Source organism: Balaenoptera physalus, assembly GCF_965194825.1.
Source record: "Balaenoptera physalus genome assembly, chromosome: 14".
Taxonomy (NCBI): domain Eukaryota; kingdom Metazoa; phylum Chordata; class Mammalia; order Artiodactyla; family Balaenopteridae; genus Balaenoptera; species Balaenoptera physalus.
This window is the reverse complement of record NC_138893.1, coordinates 47,836,564-47,861,373: the sequence shown is the minus strand read 5'-3', so window position 1 is coordinate 47,861,373 and position 24,810 is coordinate 47,836,564. Positions and strand designations below refer to the sequence as shown.

At 34.5% G+C, this 24,810-nt stretch overlaps 1 protein-coding gene and 1 long non-coding RNA gene across 4 annotated transcripts in view; one reads left to right on the top strand and one right to left on the bottom strand.

Moving 5' to 3' along the window:
* SLK (STE20 like kinase) overlaps positions 1-24,810 on the top strand; it is a 55,901-nt gene that overhangs the window by 20,477 nt on the left and 10,614 nt on the right. For 2 of the 3 annotated variants that reach the window (XM_082425092.1, XM_082425094.1), the window contains 9 exons: positions 5,728-5,800; positions 5,963-6,157; positions 6,700-6,781; positions 8,755-8,883; positions 9,248-10,618; positions 12,616-12,746; positions 12,973-13,096; positions 14,610-14,789; positions 17,557-17,649. In XM_082425092.1, the coding sequence (XP_082281218.1) occupies positions 5,728-5,800; positions 5,963-6,157; positions 6,700-6,781; positions 8,755-8,883; positions 9,248-10,618; positions 12,616-12,746; positions 12,973-13,096; positions 14,610-14,789; positions 17,557-17,649 (2,378 nt within the window). The remainder of the gene's footprint in view (positions 1-5,727; positions 5,801-5,962; positions 6,158-6,699; positions 6,782-8,754; positions 8,884-9,247; positions 10,619-12,615; positions 12,747-12,972; positions 13,097-14,609; positions 14,790-17,556; positions 17,650-24,810) is intronic. The other variant, XM_082425093.1, reaches the window with a different exon arrangement.
* Positions 437-24,804, bottom strand: LOC309643077. The gene is made up of 2 exons (XR_014253539.1): positions 20,523-24,804; positions 437-4,444 (listed from the first exon to the last, which is right to left on the bottom strand). It is a non-coding gene; the product is annotated as an uncharacterized lncRNA (long non-coding RNA).

The following is a 24,810-nucleotide window of genomic DNA, read 5'->3' as shown; positions in this document are numbered from 1 at the left end:
CTTCATTTCCAAAACTCATATCTAGTGGTTTTCTTTTTCCATGTTTAGTTTTATATTCTATTTTGTAGATACGGTATCTTGGCTAAACTAACAAAGTAACTAACCTTAAGTCTGAAAGAGATGCCTAAAATAAGTGTAAGGACTAGAATTTTTAATTTTGTTTTTTACACTGAGGGAATAAATGATAATTTCATAAGGAGAAATAGATGTAGATTTTAGATGGGAAATTAATGAATTTCATATATATGCATACAAATAGAAGTAAGTATCCCCAAGATACGTATTAAAAAAAAATCTGGTGATGAAGTCTAAATTTGGGTATTTTGGAAGGATATTAAAAATAAAATATATTCAAAGGCTATGCTGATACCAGTGATCATAGTCATTTCACTTCACTTTGTCATGACATCTAAACAGGTATAATTTGATATACTACTAAATTTTAACCTTTTTATTAAGACATGGATACAGATACAGAAAACCACACTAACAGTTGTGTAGCTTATTGACTTGTAGCTTTGTACACAATAGCTTTGTAACCACCACCTAGATAAAGAAATAGAATGGGACTTCCCTGGTGGTCCAGTGGTAAAGAATCCGCCTTCCAATACAGGGTACGAGGGTTCAGTCCCCCCTGGTCGGGGAACTAAGATCCCACATGCCGCGGGGCAGCTAAGCCCAAGTGCCGCAAACTACGGAGTCCACACTCTCTGGAGCCTGAGAGCCACAACTAGAGAGAAAAACCTACACGCCACAACTAGAGAGAAGCCTGCGAGCCTCAACAAAGAGGCCGCGTGCTGCAGCGAAAGATCCCGCATGCCTCAAGGAAAAAAAAAAAGAACTAGAACTGTCAGGCACCCTAGCAGCTGTTTCATGTGCCCTCTCTCAATCACACTGTCCCTCCCTTCTCCACAGGTAATCTATAACCTGACTTTTGTAGTAATCACTGCCTTGTGTTTCTTTATGGCTCTGTCACCAAGTGTTCATGTCTAGACTTCAGAGTTTAGACTTACCCATATTTAAAACCTGCTTTTTCTTTTAAGTCTCTTTTAATTTATAGGTTGCCCCCCACCGCCCTGCCATTCCTTTTGTCTCTTTACATTTTATCTATGGCATGCATTCTCATAGCATGCTTTCTCAAAGAAAGTTGGTTCTTTGGGGAGAAAAAAATTTTAGTGTTACCATGGTTGTGACCCTCCAAAGGCCCATAGATATACACAAACAGAGATACAGTATATCTGTGGCATTAAAATTTCATGGCGGGGAGGGAGGATTCAGAAAAAATGTCTAAAAAGGCTCCTTAGGAGAGAGATGAAAAAAAGGTTGAGAAACACTGATGTATAGGACCTAGGCTGTTGGACCTGTAGAGTTTCTCTCATCTTGCATTTTGCTGACTGTGTACTCCTGATGACTGTAGTATGTTCCTCTCTGTATTTCCCTCAATTTGCAGATGAATCCAAAAGCCTCATCAGTCTCAAGTTTGACTTTTTTGGCAAGACTATAGGTGGTTTTGTGTTCTTTCATTGGGAGGCATGTAATACCGGCTTTTTGATCTTTTTTTTGATGTTAGCAGCTGTTGATGTTTAATGCCTGGATCCGTTCTTTGGAGTGGCAAAATGAATTCCATCATTTTGTTTTCGCTTATTATTTTTGATAACAATTTTGGTGTAATTATTCATCAGTTATTTGATTATTTTCATTTATCATCATTATAAAATTAGGAATACTTATATAAAAAGACACCTTCAACTGTTTGGTTATTCAGGAGTATAGTTCATATAGACAGGACAGGAAAAATGCTTGATTCTTTCCTTTTATTTATTTAGCTTTAAAGACAATGAATTGGTTCTCTCTCATCCTTAGTTGGTGGCCAGTATTTTTTTAAATGGCATTATTAATTCATGAATTTTATTTTATAGGTTTCAAATCTATTACAATTTTTATCCTTATTATAGCTCACGTTGTACCGTCTTGGTCAGTGGGAGCTTCTTCAAGCTGGCTTGTTAATCTTTTTGACGTGACTCTACTAATCTTTGGTAGATTTCTTGCTGTCTGTTAGGTTGAGATGTTTCAGGCTCATCTGTTACATTTCCTGCCTCAGACCTGTAATTAGCCATTTCTTCAGGAAGCCCTGAAGAAGAAGTTTTAGTAGGACATGGTATTTCAAGACCACAATCTGAGTGTTAGATATGCTTATAGTTTCTGGATTCGCCTTCATTCTAGGCCTTTCCAAAGGACAGAGCTAGGCTCTCATGAGTTCCTACATACGTCCTATTCAAATTCAGGATAAAGCCTTTTTTTTTTTTCTTCCCTTAGCCCCTTCTGTATTACATCTGTATCGCTTTTCTTGTGTCCTGAGAATCTTGCTTCTCAAGAACATTGATGATAGATTTGGAGTATTCTGTAATTACTCATTTTAACCTTCATTTCTATATTCAGCGCTCACCACCGCTCTTGTTCATGTCTCTTTGGTTATGTTGGTTGTCTGAAGTCCATTCTCTGGTAGAGTTCTCTGAAAGGGCTCTCTGAGTTCTTATATAATGGTAACACTTCTACCCTTTATACTTGGAAGGTCAGCTTTGCTGGATAGAAAATCCTTGGTTCACATTTCTTTCCTTGAATATCTAAAATATGTTCCTCTGTTTTCTTCTGTCATAAAGTGTTATTGAAAAGTCTGATGAAAATCTCATTTTCTTTCTCGTATAAGTCATGTGCTCTTTTTGCCTAGATGCCAAAGACTGTTTTTTTAAGGACTAAACTTTGATTAAACTTTTCTAAGTGTTGTTTTTTTGTTTCCCGCTCACCCCCCGCCCCCCAGGAAGGTTTTCTGTAATTATAGATATGAGTATTTATTCTGTTCCCTTGCACTGACTTTCTCCTTTAGAGACTTTTATTATCTTTTTGTTGGGCTTGACAATCATCAGTATTTATAACTTTCTCTCAGGTTCTTTTTATCTTTCTTCATTTTTTTTCATTGTGAAATATACTTAAAATTTACTGTCCTAACCATTTTTAAGTGTACAGTTCCATAGCGTACAGTGCATTCACACTGTCGTGCAACCAACACCACCACCCCTCTCCAGAACCTTTTCATCTTCCTCAACTGAAACTCTGTACACATTAAAACGCTTAAGTCCCCATTTCCTCCTTCCCCCAGCCCCTGGTAACCATTCTACTTTCTGTCTCTGTGAATTTGACTACTCTGCGTACCCCATATAAGTGGAATCCTGCAATACTTGTCCTTTTGTGACTGACTTATTTTACTTAGCATAGTGTCTTTAAGGTTCATCCATGGTGTAGCATGTGTTAATTTTCTTCCTTTTTAAGGCTGAATAATATTCTGTTATATGTATACACCACATTTTATTTATCCATTCATCCATTGATGGACGCTTTGGTTGCTTCCACCTTTTGGCTCTTGCGAATAATGCTGCTATGAACATGGGTGTACAATATCTACTTGAGTCCCTGCTTTCAGTTCTTTTGGGTATATACCCAGAAGTGGAATTGCTGGATCATATGGTAATTCTCTGTTTAATTTTTTGAGAAACCACCATACCATTTTCCACAGTGGTTGCACCAATTTACATTTCCACAGCAATGTACAAGAGTTCCAATTTCTCCACCTCCTTGCCAGTATTTGTTATTTTCTGTATTTTTGATGATAACTATCCTAATGGGTGTGAAGTGGTAATGGGTGTGAATTTGTTGTGTTTATTTGCTCTTGCATTCCTCCTACTTTAGCCTTTGTTTCTAAAATTGTTTTTTATTTCTAATTTTCCCTTGAGTTCTGTCACCTCATTTATGAGTTTTAAAATTCTGACTACTGTTACTCTTTTATGTCATCATTTTTTAGTCTTGTAGCTCGTTTTGAAATATAATTTTGATCTCTTTTAGTGCATGTTTTTCTGTAAGTATACTAAAATCTTATTTGAATACAGGAATATACTTTTGTGTAAAATAATGCATGCCATTGAAAATAAGTATATTTTTAAAGATTTAGGAAAGCCAAAATAGTTTTGAGTTGGTTGACATTTAAAATAGTTGCACTTTGTTTCATTAATTCATGAATACAGAGAACCTTCCAATTCTGTGACATCGTATTAAGTGTACACAGATGCATATAGAACCATACTATCCTCAAGAACCATATATACATTACAATAATCAAATTTTTATGATCTTGTCAGATCACATTGTTACAAATGGAAATAAGTATGTAAAATGCTATTTTAACAGACCAACATATATATGCCATATCATTATAAGTAGAACTGTAAAGCACATAATGACCTTAGTTTTCCCCTTTGCACAAAAATGAAGATGGCTTCTTGTCCCTCCTTAGTTTACCTCCTGCTCATAAGAGTGCTTCGAGAGGTATGAATGTTGACAGTGGACCTTTGTGGTTTAGGCCTGTTTCTCGACCTCCTTTCTCAGTCATGTTCTGAGGGGAAAAAAGTTAAAAAGAATAGACCATTAGTAGGTTCTGGGAACACACTGGAATACGTACTGAGCTGACTCTACCTGAGTAGAAAACCTCTTCTGGCAGGAATTTCATATTGTGATCTCAATCCCGTCCTGCGGAAACATGGCAAGTTATAAGTTGAGGAAGTAGGGGGGTAATAGGGATGGAGAGTCCTGAATACATCTATTTATGTTGTATTTTCTGCAGATATATCTTCCAAGTATAGTATGTTCTATTGGCAAATTCATTTATTAATTTAATTATAAAACATTAATGACATATCTAGTATAACAAAAGACTTCATACACCATATTAAGAAGCTTAAACATCATTCTACAGGCAATAGGTAGCTGCCAAGATGTTTTAAGCAGGAGAACTACATGGTCAAAAAAAGAAAAGAAAGAACTATATAATAGACATAAATTAGAATATAGGGCAGGATTTCATGAGTTTTAAGAGTTCTACTGCCAGAGTATCACGACGGTTAAAATTACACATATGATTAATAACAGTAGCTGACATTTATTGTGTGTATATTCTGTGCCAGGCCTTGGGGCATGAATACTAAATACAGGATTTTTGGTATTTATTCAGTTTTGAGAATCGTGGCATGTCAAATGAAACTTTAAAAGTTAAATGTATATGGCATGAGGTAATTTATGCAGCAATAGCAATTTTATGTTGCTATTAATGATTGAGCTCTAAGCTGAAAAGGAGTTAACAACTGATAAAGCTATAATGTTGCTGTGCCCTATAATTTAAATTAGAAAGCATCGTTCCTAATTTTTTTCTTTGTGATATAATTTTATGCGGAAGTTAGCAAGACATATGCTGTCATAAAGGCTGCTTTGGTATAATTTCTGTTTTTCACACTATAGAAAAAATGTCCCTTAATTTAATTGTAACATATAGCACTAGTTGGCATTTATTTTGGTGAAGTGGATAGACTGATCTATTTTAAAGTTACTATTTTTTTTTTTCAATTCTGGAGAATTTGTGATCTGAAGATGTGTAAGGATGGTGGTATCAAGTGTATTAATGATGGAATCTTTTCTTTGGCAGTTTCTTTTTGGGGGGTGGGGGTATGGTAGAAAGAGGGTGGTCAAAATTAGGATGATAGAGAGTTATTTCTCTTTCTATTTTGCTTACCCTTTAATAACAGTGGCCTTATTAAAGACTTGATACGCTTTTCCCTTATGTTGAATAATATAGCGTTCTTTGCTTAAAAACTATCATTAATACTTTTGTATGATTATTTCAAGCGGATTTTGGAGTATCAGCTAAAAATACAAGGACAATTCAAAGGAGAGATTCCTTTATCGGCACACCCTATTGGTATGTATTCAGTTTTATGGATTTGCAGCGTTAGTTATGTCAACAGTTATTATTACTCATTAATTTTGTCCACATAATCAGTTATACTGTCTATCTTTCATGTGGTTTGTGATCACTGCTCTTAAGTTAAACATCTTAATTTTCAGTTCTCTGTCTTCGTAGGATGGCTCCTGAGGTAGTCATGTGTGAAACATCTAAGGACAGACCCTATGACTACAAAGCTGATGTTTGGTCCCTGGGTATCACTTTAATAGAAATGGCTGAGATAGAACCACCTCATCATGAATTAAATCCAATGCGAGTGCTGCTAAAAATAGCAAAATCTGAGCCCCCTACATTAGCACAGCCATCAAAATGGTAAAGTATTCCTAAACAATATTTTTTAAGAAGCAAAACTTGATGCTTTATTCTTCCAACTTTCCAAAGGTATTTAAATTTAGGTACATGGTGCAAAGATTGTATGAAGTAGAAAACTGATTTTTGGTGTATTTTCAAGACTTAAGGACCATATAAACTCCTGTAACTAACTTTCCCCATAAATTAAAAAATACCAGTGATTTGAGTTCTACATGAAAGAGATATTTTCTGTACTTTGAGAAAGTGAGGCATATATGGGATTGATCTGTATTTGTGGAGTTTAATATAATGGAAGAATTTTTGTGATTTTTAGCATACTTATGGATATATGGCTGTATCGCAATGACTTAAACTATGAACCTATTTACATATATGTAACTTGTATTTGTAGATAAATGACTTATGAAATACTAATATTCTCATAACTAGTTTTCTTATGTTGAATTAATACTATTACATACATAATGGAACTTAACCATAATTTCTCAGTTTTGATTTTAATAAGAAAAATAGAATGTCATTATTAAAATTTTATTTTGAAGGTCTTCAAATTTTAAGGACTTTCTAAAGAAATGCTTGGAAAAGAATGTGGATTCCAGGTGGACTACATCTCAGCTACTGCAGGTAAGATAAGAGTAGTATGACAATGGCAAACCATATAATTGTTGTAACATCTCTTTAAGAGGAAAACAGTTTCAGATTCCTTCAGTGTGCCCTCTTTCCACTTGAGTTTCCCTGTGCAAACTCACTCAAGATTCATTGTAGTAGTTAACATTTGCTTTACAAACATTTGCTGCTTTTACTAAAGGGCATTTATTTAGCTTTTAAATTTCTCGTATGCTTTTTTGATTCAGTTTAATTGTGTTTTTTTCATTTTGTTTAGTTATTTCCACTTTGTCAGTTACTTACATTTTGTCTCTCCAGTTAGTAGAAAACAAGCACCTTGGTGGCAGGGGCCATGAGCTAATTAATTTTTTTTTAATGTCCCTTACAGTGAGGGTAAATGTTCAGTAAATATTGCTAACTTTTAAAAAATGGTGTTAAAGTGATTGGATAATTTTGTTTTATAGCAGGACTTGTTTGTAATATTTGAAATAAAATTTTGTCAAATAATAGTATAGGTAGAGAAATAGAATGACAAGTCTTGAGGCAGTTACTGTTAGGTTGAGTACAACTCCTCCATTATAGTTTTTTAGATTGATCTATTTATCTGGGGGGAGAAGCGGGAAAAATTGCCTTTCTCTGTACAACAAGTATATCCTTGGAACACACTTTCTCTTATTATTTCACTACCCCCCCATTTGAAGGCCTTAATCTGTGACAAACACCAAGTGCTGAGTGTACAGAGGTGAATAAAATATCTTCTTACTCTTAAGAATGTTAGAACTATGTCAAAAAACAGATGTTTATAGACACTTTTTATTAATTTTTATTGGAGTATAGTCTTTACAATGTTGTATTAGTTTCTGCTGTACAACAAGTGAATCAGGTATACGTATACACATATCCCCTCTTTTTTAGATTTCCTTCCCATTTAGGTCACCACAGATCATTGAGTAGAGTTCCCGTGCTAAAAACAGTAGGTTCTCATTAGTTATCTATTTTATGCATAGTAGTGTATATATGTCAATCCCAGTCTCCCAGTTCGTCCTACCGCCCCTTCCCCCCCGTCGGTAACCATAAGTTTGTTCTCCACATCTGTGACTTTGTTCATCTGTACCATTTTTCTAGATTCCACATATAAGTGATATTATACGATATTTGTTTTTCTGACTTACTTCACTCTGTATGACAATCTCTAGGTCCATCCGTGTCTCTGCAAATGGCACTATTTCATTCCTTTTTATGGCTGAGTAATATTCCATTGTATATATGTACCACATCTTCTTTATCCATTCCTCTGTCAATGGACACTTAGGTTGCTTCCATGTGCTGGCTATTGTAAATAGTGCTGCAGTGAACATCGGGGAGAATGCATCCTTTCAAATTACGGTTTTCTCCAGATACGTGCCTAGGAGTGGGATTGCTGGGTCATATGGTAGCTCTATTTTTAGTTTTTTAAGGAACCTGCATACTGTTCTCCCTAGTGGCTGTACCAATTTACAGTCCCACCAACAGTGTAGGAGGTAGATACTTTTAACAGAACTTTAAAGCTTTTTGTAATTCTTTTATTGAGGCTTTATACATATTGTTACTTTCTAACAATTAAACATATTGTAAACATATTGTTACTTTCTAAAACTAGTAATGTACTTGAAACTTGCTTTAAATTTTAATTTAGATTTTAGGTTATGAAATTTTCAGACATGCAGAAAAGTACATATACCTACTACCCAGATGTAATATGTTATCATTTTTGACGTATTTCTTTCAGATTCTTAAAAAAAGGTACAGATACAGTTGCAGGCAGCCCCTACTCCTGCTCAATTCCCTCCCCCTCCTTCTTTTCCCAGATGTAATATCATCTGAAGTTGTTTGTATTTTTCCTACTTATATGTTTATATTTTTGCCACATAACAATGTGTTTTATATATTTGAAATTTACTTCACAAGCATTTCAGTTGTTACTGAGTATGCTCTTTTTAATGATCAAACAGCATCCCTTTGTGACTGTTGATTCCAACAAACCAATTCGAGAATTGATTGCAGAGGCAAAGGCTGAAGTAACAGAAGAAGTTGAAGATGGCAAAGAGGAGGATGATGATGAAGAAACAGAAAATTCTCTGGTCAGTATTTAGAAAGGAAATTTCATTTAGGTAATTTTTAGAGTTGAGTTTTGAGGTATGATTGCAGCTGTGTCTAAGAATTAATTGACGGGTAGCATTACAAAAACCTTTAATTTTAGAGGTGAAGATTTATTAAGTTTGCTCCTTGTTTTCAAGTTTGCTCCTTGCTACCCATTTTTGTCATATTTATTAGGGAAGATTTGTCAATTCTTTAAGTTATTTTTATAATTTCATCAAATTTTACTGAATAAAGATATTAAATCATTATATATATGAATTAAATCATTTTTATATATGAAACGTTGTTTTGGTTACCATCTTGAAATTATGTTTTAACACTAAACCTGTATAAAATCTTTTTTAGCCAATACCTGCAAGTAAGCGTGCCTCCTCTGACCTTAGTATTGCCAGCTCTGAAGAAGATAAGCTTTCACAAAATGCTTGTATTTTGGAATCTGTCTCAGAAAAAACAGAACGTAATACTTCTGAAGATAAATTTAACGGTAAAATTCTTACTGAAAAACCCACCACTGATGAACCTGAAAATACTGTGGTAGGCATTAATGAACATGTTAATGATACTCATTTAGAAGCTATGGCTGAACTTCGTAATAGAGCAACAATAATCGAGGAAAATGGGAGAGAGGAGAAGAGACCCAAGCTTGAAAATCTACCTGACACAGAAGACCATGAAACAGTGGACATTAATTCAGTCAATGAAGGAAAAGAAAATGACATAATGATAACTTCAGAAACAAATATTGAACAGAATCTGAAACCTGAGGAAGAAGGGGATCGAGAAAAGCAACAGATATTTGAAAATAAGTTTATAAAATCTGAAGAAATTGAAGACACTACTATTCAGACAATGGATTTAGTTTCTCAAGAGACTGGAGAAAAAGAGTCAGATATTCAGGCAATTGAAAGTGAAGTTGAGTTTACAAAGGAAGACACCCTCGAGAAATTGGGAAGAGATGACAAAACTGAAAAAGATATGATCAGTGATACAAGCAAAGTGATAGGAACAAATGAGGCAGAAGACGTTGCTCAGAAGGCAACTGAAAACAGGGCTGAGGATGCTCAGAGTAATGATGGGAAAGAAGTGGGTGAAGTAGGCCAGAAATTAGTGATCAAGGCCACAGAGGGTCCTGAGGCTGGTGGTGCTGAGGAAGTTTCTATTAAAGAAATAGTTGAAACTAATGAGATAGATCAAAAATCTGTAGAAGGTAAAGGTGAGGAACAATTAATCAGCAGTTCAGAGAACATAGTGGAGGCCAATGAGGAGCTCGGGACAAATGAAGTTGAGATTACTGAATCAAGCAGCACTGAAGGAATGGAGGTCAGAGGTGCGGTGACTGATAGTGACCAAAAGGCTTTAGAAAGTGAAACTCGGGATGCTCATGAAGCCACTGCTCAGATGGACACAGAACAGAAAGATATTCCATGCGAAGTGCCAATTAAAACAGAACCTCAAGTTCCTGCCACTTCACAGCCTGGTGAACCTCAGCCTGTTCTAATACCCAGTATTAATATCAACCCTGAAGATGCAGAAAATAAAGGAGAAATAGGTGCTTTATCAAAAACTGAAACCATGTTACCAGAATCTGAGAATCAAAAGGAAAATGATACTGATTCAGGCACTGGTTCCACTGCTGATAATAGCAGCATTGACTTGAATTTATCCATCTCTAGCTTCCTAAGCAAAACTAAAGACAATGGATCAATATCTTTACAAGTAAGTGTACACGGGTCCTTGTTTGGGTTTTTCTTTGTTATTTTGGCAGTTGAGAGTTTGTGTGAAACTGATGTCTTGAAAACAGAACAACACTAAATCAGTGTAGTATTAACCCTATAAAATTCTTAAGGCCTATGAGGGCAATCAATTAAAAAAAAACACTAAAGAGATTCTGGATGTAATCTTCAAATTTTTTGGTAGTACCTACCTATTTTTGCCAACTTGATATCAATAGTATAATACAGTTGCTTACTGGAATTTGGGTTTTCCTTTTGTACATACCTAGGTATAATTGTAGCAAGAATCAGCAGTATATGAAAGAATTGAGGACTTGAAAGAATGATCTCTTTTTAAGAATGTTTAGGGTATAAACAGCCCTTGTTACCACTGGCACGTGCGGTGACCACTCTTACCTCCTCAGTCATAGCAATCACTACTGCCGTGAGAATCATTGTGGGGACAAAGCCAAACACTAAACCTTGAACACTTGAAGCTGTTAAGCATAATTCTCCAATCTGAGTTACTAGGGGGAGCTGTGTAGAAGTATGGAGTGGGGCCAGAGAATCAGTATTTATAGCAAAAGATCCCATGGATTTCTGATACAGGTGAGACTCTGGATTGACAGGTGGCAGAAAAGCAGAAAGAACTGAAGAAAATTGACCTTAGGGATAGGACGCCAGGGCATGACTGATCAGCCTGCGTATCTGCCCCAAACTATTACATGTATTGCCTAGATGGTCTTCAGTTTTCAGGTTGTTTCCCTGCTGAAATTCCATTAATCTGAAGTCCATTCACTGACTTAATAGTTAGCCTTTCCAAAAAATGCAGATACTTCTGTGAGAATTAAGGTGATATTAGTTGTGGATACTTTAGTAGGAACTGAAGAAATGGAAAATTTGGAGGTTACAAGGGGGTAGATTTATTTTTGGAGCATGCCCACTTTAGGTTTTAGAGGAAGTCTGGTTAGGGTGGCCGTAGTCCAGGGCTTAGGGAGAGCAGTGTGAGAATACTGGAAGCCTAGAGAGTACAACAGTAAGAGGCTGAAGAAAGGTGATTGGAAAGTGCCAAAGATCAACTTAAAAATTCTAATGCATTTTGAATGTAGTATTTTCACATTCCCCTTTTGCTCCCTCTGCTTTCTAACCTTTTCCACCTATCAAAACTAAGTAATTATCTGTTCTGAATACTTACATGTTTACCAAGATGTATTTGTAGCAGTGTTATACTTCTGTTATTTCTCTTTGCTTTTAAAAAGCTTTTGGATAACCAACTGAGGAATGAAGAGTTTGGTCTTGATAAAGAATTTTGGGCAATAGCTAACAGGGAGATCTGGTATTTTGGGAGTGCAGTAGAGGTGCTGTCTTTCTAGTAACTCTAAAATCACTCATCCATCTCTGGCCCTGAGATGGAAGAGGGCTGGTGATACTATTGTTGTTGATGAAATGGATTTTGAATCCCAGTCCTGGCAGTGTTTAAAAGTTATCTGGGAGCCTTTCAAAATGAAATTCTCAGCCACCCTCAGACCTGTTGATTTAGATTCTCTAAGGGATGAGCCCCAGGAATTCATTTTTAATTGCTTTGTAAGTGCTTCTAAAACAGAAAAGCAGAGGTATCTGAGAACCTACAAGATAAAAAGAGGAAAGAATGGTTAACATGTGAAAGTTGTACTAATTACTCTTTTTTGTGAATTGCTTGTTACCACTGGTGCCTAATTATGATGTGGTATCATAAAAATTCTACATGCACATCATCAAAATGCATAATTTCACTTGAAAAAAATTTGATTTTATCTGTAAAATCATGTGAAAGTCAGATGAGGTGTGAGATATAATTGGTTTCAAAGTTGAGTCTTACTGCTTTCTATTCATACTTTATGTGTGTAGTCTTCATAGTCTTCATAGCTGTTCAGTTTCTTGTTTTTGTTTTTTTAAGAAGAAAATGTTTTCTCTCTCTAGTATTCCCCATATAAAGCCTAACTAAAATAAAATCTCACTCAGGAAACAAGAAGACAAAAGAAAACATTGAAGAAAACACGCAAATTTGTTGTTGATGGTGTGGAAGTGAGTGTAACAACATCAAAGATAGTTACAGATAGTGATTCCAAAACTGAAGAATTGAGGTTTCTTAGGTGAGTAGAGAAACAACATGATTTAAACTGGTTTTGTGACTTCTCAAGTCTCTGCAGAGTCTGAAGAATAGAGAAACAAGAGTAAAGTCTTGGCTAATTTTGGATTCTTGTATTACTTTTCCATTTGAAAATAAATGTTACTTTTAAAGTTTTTTTCTTTTAAAGCATTACTTCAAAGGTGTAACTTTTGCTGTCTTCCTCTATCATTGCCATTAAATTTTATCAGACGTCAGGAACTTCGGGAATTAAGATTTCTTCAAAAAGAAGAGCAAAGAGCCCAACAACAGCTCAATGGCAAACTGCAACAACAGCGAGAGCAAATTTTCCGGCGTTTTGAGCAGGAGATGATGGTAAAGTCTTGGAATTTTATACCCTTTTGTTAATAAAGAAATTTAAGGCTTAGAAAAAACCCCACCACTGGCAGGTTTTAGAACTTGTTCTCTGATTACTAGATTTCTCTGGCTTTGTGATGTATTTCTCACCTTTATCTCTTTGGTGTTTTAGATGCTTTCTTTTTTCTTCTCCTCTTCTCTTTTCTCTTCTCTTCTCTTCTCTTCTCTTCTCTTCTCTTCTCTTCTCTTCTCTTCTCTTCTCCTTTTGCCTGACTTACAGTATGGTGGGTGTTTTCATTTTTCTCTGATTAAATCTGTCATGAAAACCTGGAATCATGAAGCTAGTAGATGGTTTGCAAAGTTCTTAGGTGTGCCTATTGCTGTATAACTTTTTATTGTTACAATTTGACCTCTCAGAATTAGAATCCAAGATTTAAACCAGTCTAGAGCAGTTGTCTTCAAACTTGGCTGAGTATTAGAACTTCCTGGGGAATTTTTCAAAAAACACTTACTTCTCTGGCTACTACAGTTAAGCTTCCACATCCCTTTTCACAGCTGCTAGAGAAGTTAGTGCTGACTTGTAAAGGGTAATTGTCACCGAGTCTTTAAATTTTTACTTTGTGTCCATAGTTGGAAAAGGAATTATTAATGTGATATAAAATTTCAGTAACTTATGTTGAACATGTAGCTTAATGTAGGTTAGAAAAAAGATCGTTTGAAATGTTATAGGATTCATGGTTGATTATAGTACTTACGTTTTTATAATTTTAAGTGGTAAGGATTGTTTTGTGCTTGGCATCGCTGATTACATATGTTGTATCATAACTGAGAATTCCTAAGAAAATAATGAACTTTTGTTCTCTTTGAGTATTTTTACAGTACTTATATTCTATTTTTTCAGGACCTTATAAAAACTGTTTCTCCCCCCATATTTTCCAAAATATTTTGCTTTTTAATTTTTTTTAAAAGAAAACACCCTTTACAAATACTTAACTCTACCTGTGTCTAAAATTGCAATGTTACTCAAGTATTATATAAGCAGAAATCTTTTGTTGAGAGAGTAGATTTATAATTCTAAAAGGTTTGTTTCAGTGAAATATGATGTTTAAGAATCTTAATGAGGAAGAGTAAATTTGTAAATGACAAGTAATGGTACGTTTTTAAAATAGACTTCAAATGAGACCTTTGATTTATCAAAAATTTTATAGGATAAATACTGAAAATTTTCTTACTTTAGTATTTTGTAGCAACTGGATATTCTTCTAGATTGTCTAAAATTTTTGAACATTCTACACTTGTACAGTAGAAAAAAGTGTTTTCCATATTAGAAAAAAACGAAATGCACATCTTTTTGAAAAATTTTTAAAACATATTTTAGTGCATTTGATCTTGTTCAGTATTGCGAAGGGTACGTATTATGTCACTCAATTTAAATGCCAGTTATGTGCTCTTAGTAAACATCTTCAGTATAATGAATTAATATGAGCGTTAATGTTAAAGTTAAATGATCTTGAGCTACATCATTTTACAGAGCAAGAAACGACAATATGACCAAGAGATTGAGAATCTAGAAAAACAGCAGAAACAGACTATTGAACGTCTAGAACAAGAACACACAAATCGCTTACGAGATGAAGCCAAACGCATTAAAGGTGAACAAGAGAAAGAGTTGTCCAAATTTCAGAATATATTAAAGAACCGAAAGAAGGAGGTAAGTGTAACTACTGTTTTTTATGTACACTTAAGACTGTCTAAGGAATTAAGATAATACTTGGTAGTTAAATGGCACTCATTCATTTTTTTTTTCGGTCTTCCCAGCAGTTAGGTAGGGTAGTAGTAAGGTCAGATGTTTTCTCATTTTACTGCCAAGAAAACTGGAGTAGAAGAGGTTTTAATGGTCTGTTCAAGTTCACAAACTATTATTAAATGTCCAGCTAACCCTTGAACCAAGTCTTCAAATTGAGTCTAATCCATTTTCCTTTCAACCTATCACTCCTCCTTTTTTTTTTTTTTTTTAATTTTTTTATTTATTATTTATTTATTATGTTTATTTTTGGCTGTGTCGGGTCTTCGTTTCTGTGTGAGGGCTTTCTCCAGTTGCGGCGAGTGGGGGCCACTCTTCATCGCGGTGCGCGGGCCTCTCACTATCGCGGCCTCTTGTTGCAGAGCAGAGGCTCCAGACGCTCAGGCTCAGTAGTTGTGGCTCACGGGCCCAGTTGCTCCGCGGCCTGTGGGATCTTCCCAGACCAGGGCTCGAACCCGTGTCCCCTGCATTGGCAGGCAGATTCTCAACCACTGCGCCACCAGGGAAGCCCCCACTCCTCCTTTTTTAATGCAACATTTAAGGCCTGACATAGTAATGTTCTTTTTCAAGAAAACATACTATGTTCTGTTTGCAGGTGGCAATAATAATTCATCTTAATATTTATTTGCAATATTTAATTCATGCTTAAAAATTTTTTTTTCTCTTGATTAGCTTGATTACCTTTCTTGGACTTTGTGTCGAAACAAAAGCTGAGTAACCTGAAATTTGAAATAATATCTTTAAGTTTATCAAATTGTGAGATACTTTGAACAATCACAGGTGGAAAATATCTCTAAAGTCATTTGATTATAATGAATTTTTTCATTTTTCCTGAAATTGTTCCATACTGTCATAGATCTATTTGTGGTATTATCTACTATGAAAAATTGTCATTGTTTCAGAAAGAGGATTAACATATTGTATTAGTGTGTGTTTTTCTTCCCCAATTAAAATAACACTAAGAGAGCTTTTACATATTATCAGTTTTGAGAGATAATTTTATAATTTATTCTGTTCCTTTAGTATAAGAGGAGAATTTATCTTTTCATGATATGAAAGACCCCGGGACAATATTATGATCAGTTTTATTAGTTTTGGAACACACTAATATCAACCAAACTAGTGAATACATTTTCACTTTTGTTGCATGTCCCAGGTAGTCAGATTCATTGATTTTAACAATGAAATTATGCAGATAATGGAACATCATTTTGCTGAACTTGAGGATCTGCTTTAAAAAGGATAGAATCAAATGTTAATAAATACAGTGCATTCTATGATTTCTTTAGGTAAAGATGAATGAAATGGTATATAGCCTTTTGATGTGGCTACCATTTCTAAAAATTACTGTTTTATTACTGTTTATTATATTTTATATAGAATTGCTCTATATACCATGATGTATGACTTTACTGTATTAACTAAATGTTAATTTTCTTGAAACCGTGAGTAGTTTTAAGAGGTTATTTTTTAATATCAGGTTAAATTTTAAAAATTTTGTAGGTAAGTATATGATTTAATTATAGATATCTAAAAGTTTCTAGTTATTGTTACTGTTTTGGACTAGGAGAGGTTTAGCCAGAGAACATGTTTGAGATAGTGATATGCATATTTTAAATAATTCTATTCTATATTTTTTTCCTTATCGCTAAACTTCTTGCATTTGGGGAGTCTCTTCTTTTTCATGGTGATTTGGTTTCATGAGAGATTACTGACGGGAAATTTTAAATACACTATGTTAAATCAAAATCAGTCTCTTTCACAGACCATCAATGGCATGTGGTGATTTGGAATCTGGTTGCTTTTGGTGCTTCTACTTATAAACACGTGATCGTTTTTCATAGTTGGATTACAGATCTATTGTTAGGTGGAATACCTATCTAGGGTTTTGAAATGATTGAACGAAGGAGCTCTAAAATACACTTCATTTTATAATATACTTTATTTGGTATAATAAATCATAGCATATAAACTTATTTTATGAGGGGTTATATTACTGATTTTAAAACTGACAATTGATTTTGGCTTAAATTATCAGCAAAGGAGAATGTTTTTCTAATCTAATCCCAAAATCATCAGATGTGTTCATTTTTATCGCACCATATATAAAATAGTTTATTATGAAAAAAGAAAACTTAGTGTCCATTTGTCTCTCCTTTGTGTATTCTAATGCTTACTTTCCCTTTTGTTTTTCTTTTGATCTCATTAAGTGGATTTCATTTAGAATTATTTCATTGGTTTTATCAAGCCAATTATGAAATTTTGCAGTTTTATAAATGAGTGGCATTTGTTTTCCTTATATCCAATATTTCAAACAATGTCAGTAGATATGTTTATAATTTTATGATCTTTCAAGGTCAGTTGAGTTTATCACCTTTAGTTCAGCGTTAGCGTTGCAAGTAATTCTTTACTGATTGTCTTTGGATCTAAAGAAGAATGATATGTAGGGATAATTAAGCAACTAATTTTCCTTATATGGTGTAATGTCCCTTTCTGCACTGAGATTAAGCATGTTCTATCCTTTCATTCTTTTTCACCAAACTAACACCTATGCTAATGCATGTTGAAAGGAGCTTTTTAACAGCTTTATTTGACTTGTAGCTTGTCTGCTCACGTAAATGCTTGCTGTGGAGAAAGTGTTTTTCCCCACCTCCTGCATGCTTATACACTGTAGGTTATAAATGAAGTGGAGAAAGCACCCAAAGAGCTGAGAAAAGAGCTCATGAAACGCAGGAAAGAGGAGCTTGCACAAAGCCAGCATGCTCAGGTAACAGCAGCAGCTTAACGCTACTAAAAACAGAAAGTGGCAATATTCTCACAGCTCAGTAAACCATGGTTGAAAGGGTAAATTCTGTACTTATTATATGATGTTGACGTCTCCTCATACAAAGGTTCCCAGGGCATTCTTTATGTAGTACTAAATTCACACTAATGGTGACATTTAAGTTGCTAACATGAAATTAAGTGAAATGTTTGGAAAGCTGACTCCAGATGAAATAAACATGTATGTTAATGTATAATCCACTCTATTCTTATTTTAGTCATGATGGAAGCTTATATTTAAGTGGTAATGTCAATGGTTGATAGAAAATTTTTAGGGCAGAAAAATATAGAGGGTGAGTATATAAGTTTTGTGCATACAAAAGGAATGCATATTTAAAAGGCCATTAATTTGGGAGTCCCCTTATGGCCTGGTGGTTAGGATTCCGGGCTTTCACTGCTGTGGCTTGGGTTCCTTCCCTGGTCAGGGGAACTGAGATCCTGCAAGCCTGGTAAATGGTAATGTTAAATGGTAGATCAAACACTTATTACTGTTAAACTCAACAATATAAGCAACTTAAAACCAGATTTTAAATATTAAGTATGTTGTTTTTCTTTTTGATTCAGAATCCAGCAGTTACAAAAATAGACAATTTTTACCTATATAAACCTGATTCTAGGTTATGATAAGGCTGAGCCAATTGATGGGTGAATTCTCTACAAAATAGATAAATTGGTATTTTCAACAGATTTTTCTAGAAGTATCTCACATGAGTATGAGGTCTTTTATACTTGGGATCACCTTTCTTTTAATTAAGCTTGCACTCAGCTGGGAGGCAAAGAGAGAAGTGAGCTCAGTTTGTAGTTACAGATGTTAATGAAAGGAAGAAGAGACATGGATTATTTATTTGTTGCTTTAAATTATCTTTTTAATGTGGGTTTTATGTAATTTAAAAAGTGGTTCCCAGACTTTTGAATTTTATAGATTCGTGAAAAGAAACATAGAAGCAACAAAAACCTTTGGGGGGCATGACAAATGGGTTGCCATTAAAAATTTTTTTGTTTTTGTCAAGGAAGGTTATTTGAAACTGCCATTTATTTGTCACCATCATTTCAAAAGAGAGATTATTTTAACACCATGAAAAATAAGGAAACTATTTCAGAATTTAAAATTTTAATAAAACTAGCCTATTTGAATAAATTTAGTTGTTTTTTTTTCTTCCTGTGAGCCAATGAAAAATTTTGTCTTGGCCTGGTATGGGAATTACTACAAGCACACCTCGTTTTATTGCTCTTCACTTTATTGCACTTTTGCAGTACTGTGTTTTTTACAAATTGAAGGTTCATGCAGCCCTGCATTGGGCAAGTCTGTCAGCACCATTTTTCCAGCAGCTTTGCTCACTTCGTGCCTCTGTGTCACATTTTGGTAATACTCACAGTATTTCAAACTTTTTCATTATTATATTTGTTATGATGATCTGTGATCTTTGATGTTACTACTACGACTTGCTGAAGGCTCAGGTGATGGTTAGCAGTTTTTAGCAATAAACTACTTTTTAATTAAGGTATGTATGTTGTTTTTTTAGACATAATGCTATTGCACACTTTAACAGACTATAGCGTAAACATAGCTTATATATTTGGGAAACCAAAAAATTCGTGTGACTTGCTTTATTGCAGTGGTCTAGAGCCGAACCTACAATATCTCCAAGGTATGCCTGTAGTTAAGGTGATAATAGCAAACACAGCATTTACTATATGGCACATACTGTTCTAAATGCTTTACCTATATGAACTCATTAACCTCACAACACAGGAGGTAGGTAGTTACTCATATTACCCCCATTCTACAAGTGAGGGAACTAAAGCACAGGAGGTTGAATGACTCTCCCACGTTCACACATTTGGTTAGTGGTAGAGCCAGAATTCTCATCTAGGCAAGTCTGGCTCCATGTTTCATACACTGGACCACTGCATCATGCTGCTTCTTGTATTCAAGCTACCCTTTCTGTGCCTAATCTAAGCTCTTATTGGCTTGGCCCAGTGGTTGTTGGCCATGCCTTATTAATAGGTGAAGAGGAAGTCCTTGCTGGCCACACATCGATTTTTGGGTAATTTGGATTTCAAACCAGAAGATAACAATTTGGTTTTTGCCTTGTAAAGGAATGTAAAGTTTTTAATTCCAAAAGGTAAAATGTCAGACTCTAGAGTTGAAATTGAGAATTTAGTGTTGAATGGTAAGTGATCCAATGCTTTAATAAAACTTTGTTGGTGATTTTTCATATAATTTGAGGGGCTAGCCTGTATTTTCCAACTAAAGCTGAAAGAAATAGTAAATTTCTATCTGTAAATTTAATGAAGAATTTAGTAATCTAACAAATTTCAAAAGTATTTCTATTTAGCTACCACTTTTGATGAAGGTGTTAACACATGATAACTTGAGTCTAATGTTTTAAACTTTTTAAAGACTTTATGAATAATAGCCATATGGTCATGGAACTAGAATGTATTTGATCATCTAGTCCAGTGGTTTTCAAACTGTACTCTCAGGAGCTCTTGAGTTTGGAAGAAGCATCTCGAGAATCCTTCAAAAAGTGAGGACAGTAGGGCTCTGGGCCCCTGCTTCCAGAGCAGGACCACTTTTCATCTGTTTTATAAACTGAGATTGTTTTGGTGAGTTTTTTAAAAAGAAAGTTCAACTGGTTTAAAAAACAATGGCAGCAAACTAGAGTTTGGAAACCACTGATCTAGTTCAAATCCTTCATTTTACAGATGAGAAAGAGACCCCTTTGTTAAGTGACTTGTTCCAGGCCTCAGGAAACTCTGAGTTTGTATAATTATTCTTTCCATTTACAAAAAGTCATTCAGCTCTGTTCTTACCTGGGAAGTGCGTTGTATTCTGATCCACAGGGCGTTGCTCAGGTCATGATTCAGTCTTTTCAGTTGTCATCTTGTGCAGTCTTCAACGCCCAAATGCAGGACGTAAGTCCCGCGTGCCTTGTAGGAGGGTGCCTTCTTCTGTTTTACCTGCTTTTTCTTTGGCTCACATGTGCCTTTTCATTGTTAGCTTCATTTGTTGTAAATCTAGAAGATTGATAGGTGATAATGTCAGTGATGACGGTAGTAATAACCTGACATGAACTTTATAGTACAGTATTCTTTGAAGAGTTTTCACATTTGATTCTCGTTGCCAACCCCTAATATAGGGATGGAGTGTGTCTGTTTTACAGATGAGGAAATCGAGGCACAGAAGACTAAGTGATTTGCCTAAAGTCACAAAAGAGATTAGTGGTAGAGCTGGAACTAGAACACTTCTACTACAGTGTTCTTTTTTCTGTCTACACCACCACAAATTTTAATCTGAGATTTTCATCTTTTTCAAGAAATATCTTCTCAATAGTATTTTACGAACTTTGCACATGTGAGAAATTGAATGCTGTGGTTAGATTTTTATCTTCGTGTGAAGTGACATTTTGATTGCATATATGTTTATGTAGATGTTTTAATTATGGATATGGTCAGAAAAGCCATGTTAAAAGTGGTGATTTTAGTTCCATTTAGTTTTCACTGTTCAAATTGTCCATAATGAATGGTGGGTTGCTATTCTCCATGTTGCAGTTTTAAATTAAGTCTGGAATTCCAGGCTGTATTCTTTCTCACAGTTTCTATAGGGAAATGACTAGCTTATTTAACACTGTAATTTTTGTTTGTGATGTTTGATACACACAACTGGAGTAGATAGAATACAGCTTGATTTCAACCCCTCCTTCCCCTCTCCTGAAATTATTTATTTATTTATTTATATTATTGTCAGCCATTGGACTCTATAGTTTTCTAAAAGAGTAGTCGAAATGTTAATTATTTTTTGACAAGAGGGAGAAATTATGAATTATGAACACTTTTCTGATCATTACCATTTTTAGCTTTTAAGTTAAAATGACCAAATGCTGTACAAATAGCGCCACATATCATAGCCCTTTCTTATAGTTTTCTAGAACCCAAAGCTGTATTTTTAACGTTCACAGTTATCTGACTAACAGGATAAAATTCCTTATCAGAATTAAAACTTGTACATTTAAAGGGCACTCATTTTACAATTTCTGTGTCCATTTTGAAATTGTTACTCCTAGTGATCAAATTGATCTGTTATTTTTTTAAATGAGTGTAATTTGTGCAGTCTTTTTGGAATGTAAAATCACTTTTCTTTTAGATCCTAAGAGTAATTTCTAATTACAGATTCCACTGTGAATGTATTATACTTGGCTTTTGAAGTTAGGAAATTTAATGAAAGCTCAGTGATATTAAATTTTCATTTCTTTTGTGGTAATAAAATATATTAATGTGTAAGGGACCTTTTCGGTAGTTTTTGGCTTTAATATAAAAAAAAATCAAATGTGCAATATTCTTGACTATGTAATCATCCACACTCTGCTTGATTATTCAAGTGCATAAGGCAGCTGGTGTCTTTGCAAACTCTGATGGTTAGGAAACACTTCCATACGTTGCCTGCCTTGACCTGTTGATCTTTCTTTATCTTCTGGAGGAGCACAGTGCTAGTTCTGCCCGCTTCTATATAACAGTCTTAGCTCCTTTTTCCTCTCATATACTGGCCACTTCAGGGCATGCTTTTGTAGTTCCTTGTCATTCATTTTGAGTCTTGATTTCTGGACCCTTATTCCTTGCTTTGAGTTCTCTGTGGTTTACTTTTGAACTTTTCAAAGTATGTTACTAAGGGAAGGGACCCACTACTCTTTATATGGGCTGACAGATAAAACCAATTTGGGACCAATAGAGTGGAAACTCCTTGAAGGCAGTACTGTCTTTTGTTAATTTTAGTAACCCTGTAAGTAGTACAGTCCCCAGCATTTACTAAGTGCTTAAAAAAGGTTTTCTTTGACCTGAACTCTTATCTTGCTTAATTTAGACATAAATATAATAATATGACCAAAAACTGCATTGACGAGAAATCACGTTCACTTTTTTAGTGGCACTGGCTTATACAGTTGACCCTTGAACAACTCAGGTATTGGGGTGCTGACCTTGCACGCAATTGAAAATTCACATATAACTTTACAGTTGGCCCTCCACGTCCATGGTTCCACATCTGGACATTCAGCCAACCATAGAATGTGTAGTACTGCAGTACATACTTAGTGAAAACTCCACGTTTAAGTGGACCCACACAGTTCAAACCTGTGTTGTTCAAGGGTCCACTGTATTTACCTTTTTTAGTTTCATATAAATATTTATTTGCCCCATCTTTAACACTTGATTTTTTTGATAAATGTAAATGTAATATTTATATTTATGATAATTTGGACCCATTATTTCTGTCCACACAGATATTTTTTTAAAGTTCTTTATGCAAACTAGTGGTAAAAATGTTGAACAAAATACTTTTGATATATCTGCAGATTATATTGTTTATTAAACAAGTTTGCATATAGAAATTTTACAATGAAATTAGAGAATCAATTTTTATTACAAATGATATTTACTGTAGGAAAAGAGAAGCTTGACAACTTATTTTGTTATAACTGCTTATAAGGATGGAGATTTTTGCATCTCTTTAAATAAAACTCAAAAGCCTTATTCTAGACAGTTGAATTTAAATATTCATTGAGTTTTTCTTTTATATTTTTCTTTGCTGTGATAAAGTGATGTAGGTGACTGTAGTCAAGTTGGCAATTGTAATTTTTTTTTGTATAAATTTGCTCAGCATTTATTATATCTACAGAACTGACAATGTGCGTGATATTTTTTTTTAGCAACACATAAGTACATTTCCTGTCCCCAGTACATAAGACCATAGCTCAATAAATACAAAAGTACATGTTATTCCACTTGCAACTGGCAATTGTATTTTATAGAGACAGTTTATTAGTCTTTCTGCTACTGTATATTTGTATTTATGCTAAAATACAAATCATGATGTAGATGAGGCAGCAGCATTTGTGACAACAAAGTAACAGGATGTCCTGGATGGTAAGACCTGATTCTCACCTCCAGAGAAACAGTTGTAAGACAAGCATCTTGAGGAACACTGCTGACTCACTCTTTGTGCACTGAAGACCAGGCTGGTAGTGATCCAGATCCTGTCAGACTCTGTCCAAGGCCTAAAAAATAGTTCCAAAATGGATCTTGAGGTTTTACATCTCTTAGATGTGCAAGAGGAGGGATTATAGGTGAAGTGCTGCTCAACCCTAAATTTCTAAATCTATACTCAAATTGATCAGAATACGCTTGAGCTAACCACAAACTGCTGTAACAGCCAAGAGAGGGATGGAGAGCCAAACGTTTACTGGCAAAATTTGCATTTCTTCAGTTTGAGTGTTGTTCCTTTCCTTCTGCAAATGTATAATCTAGCATAATGACCATAAGTCACTTTAACCTTTCCTTTCCTTACACAGTAATTGAAGGATTTTTTTTGAAAGTATAAATTTGGCATTTGGGCAAAAATAGTATGTACTCAGTAAATACTGTTGAATGAATGAGTGAATCCCATACATGTTGGTAGAATTCTCTGATTATAAGGAATTTTGTTTGTAGAGTCATAAAATGTAACTCATTTTCCTATTTCTAGTTCACATTTCTCTAGCAATGCATTATTTCTCATTAAATCCTTAAAGTATTGTTCTTTTTAGGCACAGACTAAAGATCCAGAAACTGTCTTTCTCTGTTAGTGTAGCCATGGTATGGCTTCCTAACTCTTTATTAATAGAAAAATAGAGAGTTTTAAATCCCGGTATCTGTTTTACTTGTTTGCTCTTTATTGCCTCTCTTCCTGAAAGACATTTCTTGTTTATTCTTGTTTTGTCCACACTCTAGTGAAATGAACAGTCAGTTTTAGAAACTGTAAATTTATTTTTTTCCCAAAGATGTAGGGCATTTTAATTATGAGTGGGTTATGGACTTCTCTTGTATGTGTTATTCTTAATAGTGAGTTTAGAATATTATGTATTTTAGTACTTTCTTTCTGGGCTTGAATTGGGTGACTAATACATTTATGTTATATCTATACTATATAATTTTGGTGATTTTTAAATCTAGTTAACTTTAGAAACTTGGTTCAGAAATCTTGTTAATCACTAATATATACAGAGGTAGAGATAAATGGATGTTTTGCTCAGTAGATACTTATTAACTGATGGTTAACTATGTCTAATAG